Source organism: Dipodascopsis tothii (genome assembly GCF_038497935.1).
Source record: "Dipodascopsis tothii strain CBS 759.85 unplaced genomic scaffold V1510scaffold_9, whole genome shotgun sequence".
Taxonomy (NCBI): Eukaryota; Fungi; Ascomycota; class Lipomycetes; order Lipomycetales; family Lipomycetaceae; genus Neoaidaea; species Neoaidaea tothii.
Genome location: NW_027117993.1, coordinates 14,709 through 28,750, shown reverse-complemented (window position 1 = coordinate 28,750; position 14,042 = coordinate 14,709). Strand labels below are relative to the sequence as shown.

At 71.4% G+C, this 14,042-nt stretch overlaps 5 protein-coding genes across 5 annotated transcripts; 3 read left to right on the top strand and 2 right to left on the bottom strand.

The window, feature by feature from the left end:
• Positions 1 to 712: 712 nt before the first annotated feature.
• Positions 713 to 2,631, top strand: V1510DRAFT_392051 (uncharacterized protein; the record flags this gene model as incomplete). The annotated part of the gene is made up of 1 exon (XM_066931787.1): positions 713 to 2,631. The coding sequence occupies exon 1, from the start codon at positions 781 to 783 to the stop codon at positions 2,629 to 2,631; it is 1,851 nt and encodes a 616-aa protein (XP_066789828.1). The 5' UTR covers positions 713 to 780.
• Positions 2,632 to 2,883: 252 nt separating this feature from the next.
• On the bottom strand, positions 2,884 to 7,170 carry V1510DRAFT_443205 (SNF2 family N-terminal domain-containing protein; the record flags this gene model as incomplete). The annotated part of the gene is given in 5 exon segments (XM_066935658.1): positions 2,884 to 5,643; positions 5,656 to 5,688; positions 5,704 to 5,796; positions 5,815 to 6,405; positions 6,574 to 7,170. The coding sequence occupies 5 exon segments, from the start codon at positions 7,168 to 7,170 to the stop codon at positions 2,884 to 2,886; spliced, it is 4,074 nt and encodes a 1,357-aa protein (XP_066789827.1).
• A 1,458-nt stretch (positions 7,171 to 8,628) lies between these two features.
• V1510DRAFT_392047 (SBF-like CPA transporter family-domain-containing protein) lies at positions 8,629 to 10,168 on the bottom strand. Its single transcript, XM_066931786.1, has one exon. The coding sequence runs from the start codon at positions 10,156 to 10,158 to the stop codon at positions 8,824 to 8,826; it is 1,335 nt and encodes a 444-aa protein (XP_066789826.1). The 5' UTR covers positions 10,159 to 10,168; the 3' UTR covers positions 8,629 to 8,823.
• Positions 10,169 to 11,193: 1,025 nt separating this feature from the next.
• Positions 11,194 to 13,259, top strand: V1510DRAFT_392046 (uncharacterized protein; the record flags this gene model as incomplete). Its single annotated transcript, XM_066931785.1, has 1 exon — positions 11,194 to 13,259. A coding segment is annotated over exon 1 (1,902 nt), but the record flags the coding sequence as incomplete, so codon positions are not given.
• V1510DRAFT_414147 (uncharacterized protein) lies at positions 13,260 to 13,859 on the top strand (the record flags this gene model as incomplete). The annotated part of the gene is made up of 2 exons (XM_066933364.1): positions 13,260 to 13,294; positions 13,319 to 13,859. Coding segments are annotated over 2 exons (467 nt in total), but the record flags the coding sequence as incomplete, so codon positions are not given.
• Between the last annotated feature and the right edge of the window lie 183 nt (positions 13,860 to 14,042).

Below are 14,042 nucleotides of genomic sequence, written 5' to 3'. Positions count from 1 at the left end.
GACTGAGTCATGCACAATGTTTGATAGCCGCAGGGCGTGCGGCTTGCATGACTCGGGCGCCCAGCCAGTCGGGCGGATCCGCCCGTCCGTACGCATGCAGGCTACGCGGCCGTATCATGCCGCCGCCACACGGGTCTCGCCGCTGCAGGCACCCGCGCCACGCCGAGCCGCACCGCGTGCGGCGCGGGCCCGACCGTGACGACCGCGTACGCGTATCACACGTGGGCGTCGTCACGCGGCGCAGCGGATCTGGCAGGCTCGCTTGCGCCGCGGCAGCGGTACCGGCACGGCGTGGCGCACGCGGAGCTCTGTGCAGCCGCGCGGGTCGTCGGCGCCACCCGCACGTCGACGTAACGATCGCCGGAGCGATCCGCGCAGTGCAGGCAGCCACATGGCGCCGGCTGTCGTTGTCTGGTGTTGGGATGTCCCAGCGCAGCGCCGCAGATAAAAAAGCCACGGCCGGGACCACGCAAACGTCGACCGGACACAATGGACGGGCGCACGGCGCGCACACACACGGGCCGCGGCAACGGGCCGCGGCCGGCGCGCACGGCGCACGCACGCACGGCCGCCGCCGGGCCGTCCGGCGGCGGCGCCGAAAAAGCCGAGCGCGAGAGCAGCTCGGGCAGCAACAGCAACAGCAGCAGCAGCGCGCACCTGCGCGGGCTGTCGGCGGACTCGAACGCGACCGCGGTGGGCGCACCCGAGGCGCTGCCGGGCGGGTTCGAGCCGGCACCGGCCGGGCTGCCGTCGGGGACGGCGCCGAACCGGCGGCCGCTGATGGCAATGCACGCCCGGTGGTACTTTGTTTCGTCGACGTTCCCGCTGATTGCGGGCTTCCTCGGGCCGATCGCGAACCTGACCAACGTGGCGTCGCTGGCCGAGTCGTGGTCGATCCTGGTCCGGCTGTCGGCCGAGGCGCGGGCGGGCCTGGCCGAGCAGGACGTGGTCGGGCGGTTCGCGGACCCGGCCTGGGTGATCGCGCTCAACGCGCTGTCGCTGGCGGCCGGGCTGGGCGCCAACCTGGCGCTGCTGCTCAACTTCTCCGGGCGCGTGCGGTACAACGCGGCGCAGGCGGCCGCGATCCTGGGCTTCGTCGTGGGCGCGGCGCTGCTGGTCGTCGACGTCACGCTGCACGCGGACGTGACGCTGCCGGCGCTGGTGCGCGCGCACGCGGCCGACGGCGCCACGGTCGAGTCGTCCCAGGGCTTCTGGATGGCCGTCATGACGTGCGTGCTGTACGGGCTGTGCGGCGCGCTGCTGGCCGCGAACGAGGTCGGCCACCTGTCGGGGTTCTACCCCGCGCAGTTTGTGCTCGACGGCCCGCAGCGCAGCCTCATGGTCCAGACGCTGTTCTTTGTGACGTGGCTGGCCATCGGCGCCGGCGCGTTCGCCCGCATGGAGGCCTACACCTTCGCCAACGGCGTCTACTACTGCAACGTGACCATTCTGACGATCGGCCTCGGCGACTACTCGCCGTCGTCGGACCTGCCGCGGGCCCTGGTGCTGCCGTACGCGCTCGTGGGCATCCTGGTGCTGGCGCTGATCGTGTCGTCGATCCGCACGCTGGTCGTGTCGTCGGGCCGCCGCCGCATGGCCGTCATCCGCACGGACCGGCTGCGGGCGCACGCGCTGGCGGCGGCCCGGGCCGACGGCCGCAAGACCACCGACCGCGACGCGTTCGAGGCCATGCGCGGCTTCACGCGCGCGGGCGTGCACTTCCAGGCGCGGGTCACGCTGCTCTTCTCGACCACGGTCTTTCTCGTCGTCTGGCTCATCGGCGCCCTCGTCTTCTGCACCATCCAGAACTGGTCGTTCTTCCACGCGCTGTACTTCTGCTCGCTGTGCCTGCTCACGATCGGCTACGGCGACTACGTGCCGACGTACCCGGCCGCCAAGGCGTTCTTCGTCATCTGGTCGCTGATCGCGCTGCCGCTGGTCACAATCCTGATCTCGAACCTCTCGGACACGCTGATCGCAAACGTGATCCGGATCACAAACTCCTTCGGCGACATTACCCTGCGCAACACCATGCTCGGCCGCCGTGGCCGGCCGCGCCGCGAGCAGCCGCTCTACGTGGCTGTCGAGGGCGCCTGCCGCCAGCTGGCCGAGCCGTTCGTCAACCCGCACAAGCCGGGCACGCCCGAGGCCGAGAGCTGGGCGTGCCACCGGCGCCGGTACGAGCTCATGATCGCCATGAACGAGTTCATCGCCGACATGCACCGCGCGGCCTCGACCTCGTTCTCGCCCTCGTACGATCTCTCGTACACGTACGAGGTCTGGGCCCGGCTCGAGCGCCACATGGGCCAGGGCCTGCGCTTCGACTGGCTGTCCGAGTCGTCGCCGATCCGGTTCCACATCCGCAACGAGGCCATCTGGTTCCTCAAGGTCTACTCGACCCTGTTCCGGAACGAGCTCGACCTGGCGCCGGACCTCGCGCTCGGCGACGGGCCCGCGCACGAGTACCTGCACCCGCGCTACGACATCTCCGCGGTCGATCTGACCGAGTCGCTCGTGCGCGTGCACTCGCAGGACGACCAGAGCACCCCCAGCGAGGCCGAGAACCTGCGGGCCATCGACGAGGCCAACGCGCTCGAGGACGAGGACAGCGCCAGCGAGGAGGACGAATGAGCCGCACGCCATGCGGCGCTGCTCTGCACCGCCACCGCACAAGCCTCCGGCGGCGACTCCGTCGAGGGTGGCTGCCCTGCGGGCAGACAGCTGTGGACATAGCGGCCGTGGCGCATAGCCGCCGAGCCACACCCCCCGCGGCGCTCCGCGCCGCACGCCGTGCGGCGCACTACAGCCGCGCTGCGGCTGCGCCGCACTGCGCGCGGCGCGCGCTCATGATAGATCTAGTAATATATATACACGATGCCAGGGCTACTCCAGCAGCCAGAACGCCACGTCGCGGCCGCCGCCCTTCTGAAAGTCCACGGCCGCGCCGCCCTCCTCGGCGCCCTTGCCCTCCATGACAACCTGCTGGACGTGCATTTTTTGTTTGGCACGGTCGCGCATGCGCTCCTCGATGGTGCCGCGCACGAGCAGCCGGTAGACGGTGACCTGCTTGGTCTGGCCCAGGCGGTGGGCGCGGTCCATGGCCTGCGAGTCGATGGTCGGGTTCCAGTCCGAGTCGTAGAAGATGACGGTGTCGGCCGCGGTCAGGTTGATGCCCAGGCCGCCGGCGCGCGTCGAGAGCAGGAACACAAACAGCTCGGGCTTGGTCTGCCAGTCGTTGACCAGGTCGCGGCGGTCGCCGAGCTTGGACGAGCCGTCGAGCCGGACGTACTTGTACTGGCGGTACGTGAGGTACTCCTCCATCAGGTCCATCATCTTGGTCATCTGGAAGTAGATGAGCACGCGGTGGTCGTTGGCCTTGAGGTCGACCAGGAGCTGGTCCAGCTTGGTGAGCTTGCCCGAGTCCGTCACGAGCTGGCTCATGGCTGGAATGCGGATCCAGCTGAAACCGTCGCGCTCGGACGCGGGCGGGGGCAGGAGCTGGCGCGGCGGGAAGTCGTGCGGCGCCACGTCGTACTCGAGCAGCCGGTCCTCGTAGTCGTTGGTGCAGGGGAAGAGCAGGTCGCGGAAGGCCGGGCTCCAGAGCGCGTCCTCGCGCGCGTGGAGCGCGGAGCGGTCGCGGCAGGTGACCTCGACGGGCGGCGCGGTGGCGCGCGGGTCGCACATGGACTCCATGTTGTCGAGCTGGGCGTCCTTGAAGACGCGGGCGCCGACCGAGTAGAGCTCGGCGAGGGCGCCGCCGGGCGCCAGGGCGCGCGTCTGGGCCGTCGACTCGGCGGCCTCGCGCACGAGCAGCATGCGGCGCGCGGGCACGGCCGCGTCCGGGCCGTAGACGGACGCGTAGAGGCTGGCGCGCGGCCGGCGGGCCTCGGCCAGGCCGCGCGCGACGAGGCTGCCGTTGAACGCGCGGCTCGCCTCGGCCGCCGACGTGTCGGCCAGCCGCAGGAAGCCCAGCGCGCCCGGCGCGCGCTCGGCCACGCCGTCGGCGTCCCAGATGTTGAGCAGGTGTCCCAGGTACTTGCGCTCGAACCCCGTCCGGCCGTTCGCGCCCGACGGCACCAGCAGCCCCGCGTACACGGCCCGCGGCAGCGCGTACTCGATCACGCTCCGGCACGAGTAGCCCACGTCGAGCGTGTTGCCCTCGCGCAGAAACGAGCCCGTCCGCGCAAAGGTCGAGAACGAGAACGGCGAGGTCGTGTCCGAGCGCTCAAACAGGTCCGGGTGGTTGCAGACCTTGCGGAACTGCATCACCAGGTTCATCAGGCTCTGGTTGCCGTCGTCCGAGTCGGCCTTCTCCATAATGTCCATCAGCGAGATCTGCGAGCGCAGCGCGCGGTACATGGACCGCTGCCGGTGGGTCAGGTCGCAGTAGACGTCGATCTCGATCTTGTCGCCGAGCTCGGTCTGCACGTGCTTCTTGACGCGCCGCAGCATGAACGGCTTGAGGATCATGTGCAGCCGCTTGAGCTGCTGCTCGTTGAGCTGGGTGTTGCTCTGCGCGTGGCTCTCGATGTCCTTCGAGAACCACTCGGAGAACTCGTCGTGCGAGTCGAAGAGCGTGGGCATGATGAAGTGCAGCAGCGCCCACAGCTCCTGCATCGAGTTCTGGATGGGCGTGCCCGTCAGCAGCAGCCGGTTGCGGCACTGGAACGCCAGCAGCGACTTCCACCGCGACGACGAGCTCGACTTGATGGCCTGGGCCTCGTCCAGGATCATGTACTGCCAGCGGATGCGCTGGAAGTACTGCGCGTCGGCCACGATCAGCTGGTACGACGTGATGAGCACGTGGAACGGCGCGTCCTTGGTGTACGTGAGCTGCTTGCGGTCCCAGAACTTGCGCAGGACCTTGCGGTCCTTGGCGTTGCCCCAGTACGGCAGCGCCTTGAACTCGGGCACGAACTTGGAGATCTCCTGCTGCCAGTTGTGGAGCGTCGACGCGGGCGCGATCACCAGGAACGGCCCCCAGATGTTGTGGGTCTCGGCCAGGTAGGCCATGACCGAGATGCTCTGGACGGTCTTGCCGAGGCCCATCTCGTCCGCGAGGATGCCGTTGATGCCCTGCTCGTACAGGTTGACCAGCCAGTTGAGGCCCTTGAGCTGGTAGCCCTTGAGCTGGCACGACAGCAGCTTGGGCTGGGCGATCTCGATCTCGCCCAGCGTCGTCGGGTTCTGGAAGTTCATCTCGCCGTCGATGTCGACGTCGATCAGCTCCGTGCGCGGCGCCTTGGCCGCGGCGCCGTTGAAGCTGCGCGCACGCGCCTGCGCGTCCACCACAGCCGACTGCGCGTTCATGAGCGCCATGTTGCGCAGCCGCTCGTCGTCGTCCTCGGCGTCGAAGTCGATCTCCGAGATGTGGCGCGCCTCGCCGGTGGCCGCCATGAGGTCGACGTCGGCGCCGCGCGCGGGCGCGCCGGCGGGCGCGTCGCCCTCGCGCGACGTCTGCTCGATCTCGTCCGTCTTGATCTTGCGCCCGATGAAGTGCGAGTACAGCTCGGTCTGGGTGATGAGGAAGTTGAGCTTGCGCGCCTGCCGCCGGGCCTCGCGCTGCTCCTCCTCGCGCTTGGCCTGGTCGAGGGCCTCCTTCTCGGCGCGGCGCCGCGAGTCGCGCTCCTCGCGCTCGTTGCGCTTCCAGTAGACGAGCATCTCGCGCATGGCGCGACGGGCCTTGCCCTGGAGGTCCTTGACGTTCTTGTTGGTGCGGAACTGCCACCGGCGGGCCTCCTTGACGGCCAGCTGCGCGGTCTTGCGGGCGTTGGACGTCTTGGCGTTCTGCGAGCTCTGGATGAGCCGCGCGACCTTGGGCACGTCCTTGCGCGCGATGTCGCGCCAGATGGCGTCGTACATGGTCGCGTACGCCTTGTGGTAGAGCTTGGCCTCGCGCGCGGACGGCTCCTTGGACGCGTCGGGCGCCTTGTCGGCCGGCGGCGCGGCCGGCTTGGGCTCCTTGGGCTCCTTGGGCTCCTTGGGCTCCTTGGGCTCCTTGGCGCGCTCCGCGGCCTTCTTCTTGGCCGCGCCCGGCGTCGGCGTGGCCGCGCCCGGCGTGGGCGCGTCCTCGGCCTCGGCCGGCACGCCCTCGTCGTCCACGGGCTCCTCCTTGGGCGGCGCCAGCACGACGCGCTTCTTGCCGCCGCCGCGCTTGGCCGCCTGCGGCGTGCCCTCCTTGTCCGAGCCGGCGCCGCGGTCCTTGGGCTTGAGCTCCTTGGGCTTGATGTCGCGCGGCTTGGCCGCCGGCGTGTCCGGCGCGCCGTCCTTCTTCTTGCGCTTGCGCTTGGCGTCCTTGTCCTTGTCGTCGTCGGGCGTGTCCGCGTCGTCCGCGTCGTCGGCCCGCGGCTCGCCGGCCGCGCCCCGCGGCTCGTCCTCGCGCTTGTCGCGCCGCTTCTTCTTCGGCTTCGGCCGGTCGTCCGCCGCGCGGTCCGGCTCGTCCGCCGCGCCGTCGCCCTCGCGCCCGTCGCCGTCCTTGCCGTCGCCGTCCTTGTCGCCCTTGGCGCGCTTGCGCTGCGCCCGGCGCGCCTTGCGCCGCCGCTCGCGCTCGGCCTCCTCCTCCTCGGCCAGCACGCGGTCCAGCGCGACGTCGTTCAGCGTCGTCCGCGCGTGCGCGCGGCCGTGCTGCGCACACAGCGCGTACAGGTCGTGGCACCGCGTCTGGTACTCCATCCGCTGGCGCTTGCGGCTCTCGATCTCGAGCTGCTCGATCTCGGCCACGCGCTTGCGCAGCGAGCCCATGTACTGCGCGCGCTCGGCCGCCAGCTGCGCGTCGTCGGCGTCGTCGGCGCTGCCGGCGCTCATGTCCGACAGCTCGGTCTCGTCGGGGTCGTCCACGACCGCGGCCGCTGCCGTCAGCTCTGTCGCGCCCGCCCACGTACGTCGCCCAGGCTTGCGCCCGCGCCCGGCCTTGTCCTCCGGCCGGCTCTTGCGGCGGCCCGCCTTGCGCCCGTCCACGCCGGCCCCGCCGAGCATGTCCACGTTGGACGCCGTGCCGACGACCGTCAGGTCGCCCATCACCGGGCCTGGCCGCGGGCCGGCGCCTGCGCCGCCGCTCATTGCCGCGTCCGGATCGGCCTTGGCCGCATTGCCGGCCGTGCCCGCCGCCGCGGCCGCCGCGGCCGCGGCCGCTGCCGCCGCGTCGTCGTTCAGCAGCGACGAGATGGACATGGCCCCGCCCGGCCGCCGCGGAGTCTGCTTGTCAGCCCGGTCGCCACCGGCCAATTCGGCCGCCCACGCACGCGCGCCGCGCCGCGGATCGCGCGGCCATCCATCGCCCGCGCGCCGCCGGCCCGATCGCGCCGCTCGATGGATGCGCGGCGCGCGGCCGTCCGGCGTGATACGCCTCGCCGCTGCCCTACCTCTGTGCCCGGCGCCGCCCGTGCCGGCGTCCCGTAGTATTGCGATGGTGATGGCGGTCGCATCTGAGAAGACTGTCTTGTGCCCTCGCTCGAATCTGCTTGCGGATGCGTGGAGTCTGCACCAAACATTTGCAGGGAAAAGACGAAAATGGGGAGGGAGCCCACCAAGCGCTTCCTTGCGGGACGACAGGGCAAAGTCTGCCTGGTGATGATTAGTTGTTGGTGTTTTGTTTCTGTGGCGGTGACTGCCGAGAGCCACAGGGGCTGGGGCGCAGGTGGCTCAGCCTGCGCGGGCGCGGCGCCGTTGCGGCGCGGGCGGCTGTGCGCCGGCGGCGGTGGTGGCGGTCGCGTGGCGGTGTCGGCCCGGCACCGCACCGGCGGCCGGATGCGCGACACGGCCGCGGCCGCGGCCACGGCCGCCACGCCACGGCGGCCGCCGGCCACGCCACGGAGGCCGCTGGCCGCGCCGAGCCGCGGCCGGCGGCGGCTGGCCGACGCCCGGCCCGCCAGGCCGCCGCGGCCGCGGTGCGCGCCGCGGCGGGCGGGCAGCGACCAGCGCCCGCCCGCGTCTGCGGCGTCTACGGGGCGCCACGAGCGCGGCGGCGCGCGGTGGGCCCGCGGCTCTCGGCGCGGTGAGAGCGATCTAGACGCCGGCCGGACGGCTACACGGTTAGACGATCCGCGCCGCCCACTGCGCGCCCACCGCGGCCGGCGCCGTGCGGCCGCGCGGACGTGCCGAACACAGCCGAACACAGTGGAAGGCGCGCCACAGTGGCCGTGCGTGGCTCCAACGGCGGCCCGCCACGACGCCACGATGAGGCACCGCCACCTGTGCCACAGCAGTCCCGCGCCGCCACGCGCATGTGTGGGGTCGTCTTGGCCGTCTAGGGCTGCGCACGCGGCCTGCGGCGCGGCGCGGCTAGACGGCGGCGGGGCGCCGTCCGCCGCGGACATAATTGGTCCACGTCCGCGCTCGCCCGATCGCATTGCGCGCGGCCAATCCATGAATGATGCCATTACTTGCGCACTGTTACACGTGCGTCTATGCTATGTCTATCGTGGCGGTGCTGCGGCTGTAATTAGCGTTGCCGTGGCAACGCAGCGGCGCTGCGCAGCAGCAGCGCAGGCACCGGGCGAGCCTCGGGCCGCGGCCCGTCGGGAGAGCTCCAAGCGGCTGGATGGAGCCTGCGGCGGTGTCTGCGTCGACTGCAGCGGCGCCTCGGACACGGCGGCCGCCGGCAGGACGCACCTCGACGGAGCCGGCGCCGGAGACCGGACCGCTGATCGCTCCGGCGACTCCGTCGCGGGTGCCCCGGCGCGGCCCGCGACTGTCGTGCCCAAGGGCGCTGTCCCCGGCGAGCCGCTGTCGGAGGCTGCGGGCGTTGCCATGGCAACAAGGCGCACGACGCGGCCTCGTTGCCGTGGCAACCGTTGCCCCGGCAACGCGCCCTAAACCTCGAGACTAGGTCTCCGCCCGCTTGGCCGTCTTCTCCGCCGACTCTTCCGCAACAAGCGTGTCGTCTGCGTGGTCGCCGGCCGTATCGCCCCCGCGCGGGCGGCCGTCGGCGCCGTCGCCGTCCTCGCTGTCGGCGTCCGCGCCGTCGCCGGCCTCGGCCGCCTTCTCGGCCGCCGCCAGCGCCGCGGCCTCCTCCTCGTCGCGCACCCACCGCCGGAAGACCGGGATCGAGAACTGCGAGATGACCAGCTGCTCGATCTGGTACAGAATCAGCGGGATCTGCATCATCTGGCGGGTGCGGACGTCGACGGCCGCGTTGGACGCGTACATGGCGTTGATCAGCGGCACGCCGAGCGCCGGCGTCTTGGGCGGCACCACGTAGCAGATCGCGATCGTGTCAGCCTTGTTGAACCGGAAGAAGCCCAGGATGCGGTCGAGCACGCGGTTCCGCGGCCGCACGTACCACGCCGCGCGCGACACAAACAGCGACGAGAACAGGAACAGAAAGTAGACGCCGATGTTCTGGAAGATCACGAGGACCTTGGTCACGCCCGTGCTCGCCGAGAACGCGCCCGTGTAGAACGAGGTCGAGAACGTGCTCATCATGATGAAGATCAGAAACACCGAGCTGAACTTGTTGATCTTGAGCGCGGCAGCGACCTTGGCCACCTGTTTCGTGAACAGGATCCGCGTCACCTGCCCCACAAACAGCGGCACAAAGACGGTCAGACCGAGCTGCTTGAACACGTCCTTGTAGAGCTGGCCGTATCCGGCGCCGCTGCCGGGCATGAGCGCGCCCCAGTGCGCGGACGAGGCCGACATGTACATGCTGACGAGGGCCGGGGTCAGGACCGGCGCAACCACGTTGGAGATCGTGACCTCGATCAGCGTGGCCGCGTGGTTGCCGTGCGCCTGCCGGGTGAAGACCACGTTCGAGCCGATGGTGGTCGGGCCGCAGCCGAGCAGAATGAAGCCCGCCAGGACCGGCACGTTCAGGTGGGTATTGCCCGAGAGCAGGGCGGCCTCGGTGAGGGCAAAGATGATGGCGGACGTGTAGAAGTACGACATTATCTGGCACACGGCGTGCACGCGGTACAGCGCGGCCGTGCGGACCAGAGTCTGCGTGTCGATTGTCAGGCCCGCGATCAGGAAGATCATGGCCGGGCAGCCGTAGATGACGGTGTACTGGGCGGCGACCCATCCGCCCGAGCGCATGAGATTGGGCACGAGGTACGCCACGAGGATCGCGATGCCGAGCGCGATCAGGAACCACTGGTCGAGGGCGAACTGGAGCGTCCAGCGCGCGCGCCGGACAAGCGCGTCGCGTCCGGGGCCGGCCATGTCGTGGGGAAGCTGGGCGGTTGTGCGGCGGCTTGGCCCGAAGCGTCGGCTGGTGCCGAGGGCGCCGGGTAACGGTGCGCTACCCGGCCTGCGCCAATCAAGCGAATTGTCGCGGGTCGCTCGGCTCGACACGGCTAGTGCCCGGCGGCGCGCCGGGTACCACCGCACCTGCCGCCGGCGGGCGCGGCGCCACAGGCGGGGGCCGGGAGCGCCCGCGGGAGCGGCGCCCGCCGGCGCGGCCCGGCACGGCCCGGCGCGGCCCCATGCCCGCTCGGGCTCGCGAGGCCCTAGCTGGGTGCTAAGCGGGCCGCGGCGTGCGCTACGGCGGCCAGCCCTGCGGGCACCGAGGAGCGGGCTAGGCGCGGGCAGCTCCGGGCCGCGGCCGGTGACACTCGGCGGGTGCCGGGCCCGTGCTGGGACGGCCGCGGCTGGGCCGTGCGCGTGCGACGGCACGGCAGCGCAACTGGCGGCGCGCTGCCGGCGGGTGCCGGCGCTGCCGGCGGTGCCGATGGCTGGCGGCGCGCGGCGGCGGCCGCCGGCGCGCGGCCCCGGCGCAGCGTAGTCCAGGCGGGCCGGTGGTGGCGCGCAGGCGCGGCCAGGCGCGTGCGCGCCACCGCCGCCCCGTCACGGGCCAGGCACTGGTCGAGTGCGGGCCGCAGCGGGAGCGTGGCGCCTGCCAGCGGCCGTTCGTCCGTGCCTTGGGGACGGGGTGGGCAGGGGCACTTACCCGGGGGGGGGCCTCTGTTACCCGCGCCAACCTGCATGAACATGCATGCCGCGCCCCCTATCACGCCGGCGCGCGCCGCCGACCGCATGGCACGCTAGCCCCGTCCAGGCGGGCTTGGCGCGCTAGCCGCCATCTGACAGCTCTCAGGCGACCGCCGGCCGTGGCTGGGCTATCTCAGGGTTAGGCGTCTCTGCTTCCATGCATGTCTCATCTCATCGCATAATCTGGAATGGCAGCCTGCCGCACTAGGGCGGTTCCCATGCGCTAGACTAAAACCTTATGCGGCTAGGCGGCTCCGCACTCGGATCGATAGAGCTGCTAAGGCAGTCTGCTGCACAGGCGTCCCTAAACGCTTCCCGTTGGCGTTTTTCGACAACATCCCCCAGAGTGTGAACACGGGCCGCCCGGACGGAGCACCAGACCACCGATTCGCCAATTGGCAGCACCCGCCAGAGCACTTCCGGCGCCCGAATGGCGGGCGGGACAGGAAGCGAAACCGCCACCGCGCGGCCTTTTTTCCGCCGCAACCGCAAGAACCGGCCGTGCGACGGGTGCCGCCGCCGCAAGACGCGATGCATCCGCGCGAGCCCGACCGCGGTGTGCACCGTGTGCGTCTCGCACGGCGAACGCTGCACTTACATGCAGGAGCCGCCGGCGCGGAAGATTTCGGCAAAGACCGCGGACGGCCGTGGCGGCAGCGCCGGCTCGGCCACGGGCTCGGCCACGGGTGGCAGCGTCGACGGCGGCGCTGACGATCGCGACGACGACTACGCGCTCGAGCCGATGGTTCCGGCCGACGTGGGCGAGTACGGTCCTGGCTCGCTCTGCGCGGACCCGGGCGCCTACTCGGCCGTCGTCGCCGACGACCTGGGCATGCTGTTTCCGCACGTGGCCGAGTTCGACATCCTGCCCATGTCGGACGACCGCTGGCTGCGCCGCGTGTCGCCGGCGACGACATTCATGATGAAGCGCGAGACCGAGATCGGCCGCCGGCAGGATCGCGACCTGCACGCGCACCTGGCCGGGCTCGTCGGCGACAAGAGCGCGGCCCTGCTCGATCTCTACTTCTCGGTCGTCCACCCGTCGTACCCGGTCCTGCTCAAGTCGGTGTTTTGGGCGCGCCACCTCGCGACGCCGACGCAGGTCGCCCCGGACCTGCTCGCCGCCATGTACGCCGTCGCGGTCGACTGGCGCGACCGCACGTCGACCCCGCCGGAAACAGACCCGCTCCAGAAGGCCGCGGCCGTCGCCGGCTCGGGCACGCCGCCGGCCGACAGCGACGTGGACGAGCTCGCGCTCAAGCTGGCCCGGGTCGCCTACGTCTCGTTCCAGCAGCGGCTGGCCCGGGCCCGCATCTCGACCGTCCAGGCCGGCCTCCTGCTGCTCCAGATCACCGCGCGGTTCATGTACGACGGCAGCGCGATCAAGACCGAGATCGGGTTCACGGACGAGGCCCTGATCGCGCAGATCCTGGCCCTGGCCGAGCGGCTCGGGCTCAACCTCGACTGCTCCGACTGGCCGATCGAGGCCTGGGAGAAACACATGCGCAAGCGCGTCGGCTGGGGCCTCTACGTCTACGACCGGTTCGTGTCGGCGTGCGCGTCGTCGTTCAAGCAGAAGTACCTGATCGACGACCGCATCTTCCGGCTGCGCGACCTCGAGCGCGACAACTTCTGCACCGACCTGGTCGCCAACGGCGGCGCCCAGCTCTTCATCGAGACCACCCGGCTCGTGCGCGTGGTCTCGGACATCATCGCCACGCGCCGCGCGCTGCGGTGGGCGCGCGAGAGCGGCGTGATCCCGTTCGCCGAGCTGGCCAAGCAGGTCGACGGCCACCACGCGCGCCTGCAGTCGCTCTACAACGGCCTGCCGGAGTTCCTGATGCTCATGCGGCCGCAGCCGACCGCGGGCGGCCGCCGGCCGTTCACGGCCAGCGGCTACCTGCACCTGCTCTTCCGCATCGCCGACATCTCGCTCCACCAGATCTCGCTGTCGATGGCCGTCGCCAGCGGCGCCGGCGTCGACCCGCGCCTGGCCGACGCGTGCGTGACCACCATCACGGCCGCGCTCGACTTCTTCGCGTTCCTCACGCCCGAGTATCTCGAGGCGTTCTGGCCGCGCAACTGCTCCGACATGGTCGCCGAGCTGGGCATCTTCATCAGCCAGGTCGAGACCTGCATCGTCAACGACAACCTGCGCCAGGACTGCCGGCGGTACCGGGCCACGCTGCGGGCCCGGCTCAAGAAGCAGTCGCGCATGTCGCGCGTGTTTGCGCAGGCGCTCTACAAGCTCGAGAACATCGTCTGGCGGATAGCCGACAGCGCTCAGTCCCTGCTGCGGTCGCCGGCGCCCGCGGACGCGGCGCTGCTGCCGGGGATGGCGCCGCCGCTGCCGCAGGGGCTGCCGGGCCTGGCGCCTGGCCTGGCGCCGGGCCTGGCGCCGGGAATGGGCGTGCCGGGCGGCCTGCCGAGCGGGCTGCCGCCGATGGCGACGCCGGGAATGCCCCTGCGCATGCCGTACCCGGGCGCGGTTGGCCCGGGCATGCTACCGGACGGACTGGCCTCGCCGTACGGGCCGGGCGTGCAGTACGCGCCGTCGCCGCAGACGCATCAGTCCGAGCTGGGTATGATCGACCACGGCGGGTCGCTGCCGCCGCCACACGCGCCGCTGATCCTACCACCGGACGGGCCGTTTGTGGTCAACCTGGCCGAGCACCTGCCGCCACAGGAGGACGGCACGACGCCGATGGCGCTGCCGCCGCTACCGGAGCACGCAGAGGACGCGCCGGCGACGGGGGGGCTGGACGGCCTGAGTGGGATGGGCTACGGCCACAACTACGCGGCGGCTGCGCCGCGCCAGGACTAGCTGCGGGCCGGCCGACGGCGAGCGACGGCGTGGACGGCCTGCGCCTGGCCGCGCAGATGTCCTGGGCTTTGTTTGTCCATAGACCAATGTGTACATATATCTCGCAGGGACCCGAAAGAGCTAGCCAGCGGGGCGGAGGCCCCGCCGGCTAGTGGGCGCCAGGGACTGGGGCCGCCACGGCGGCGCCATTGGGCGCCATTGGGCGCCATGGGACACCATTGGGCGCCAGCGGCGCCATTGGCGGCGCCATGGGGCTCGGGCGCGGCTAGAGCCAGGCGCGCGGGCGGGAGCA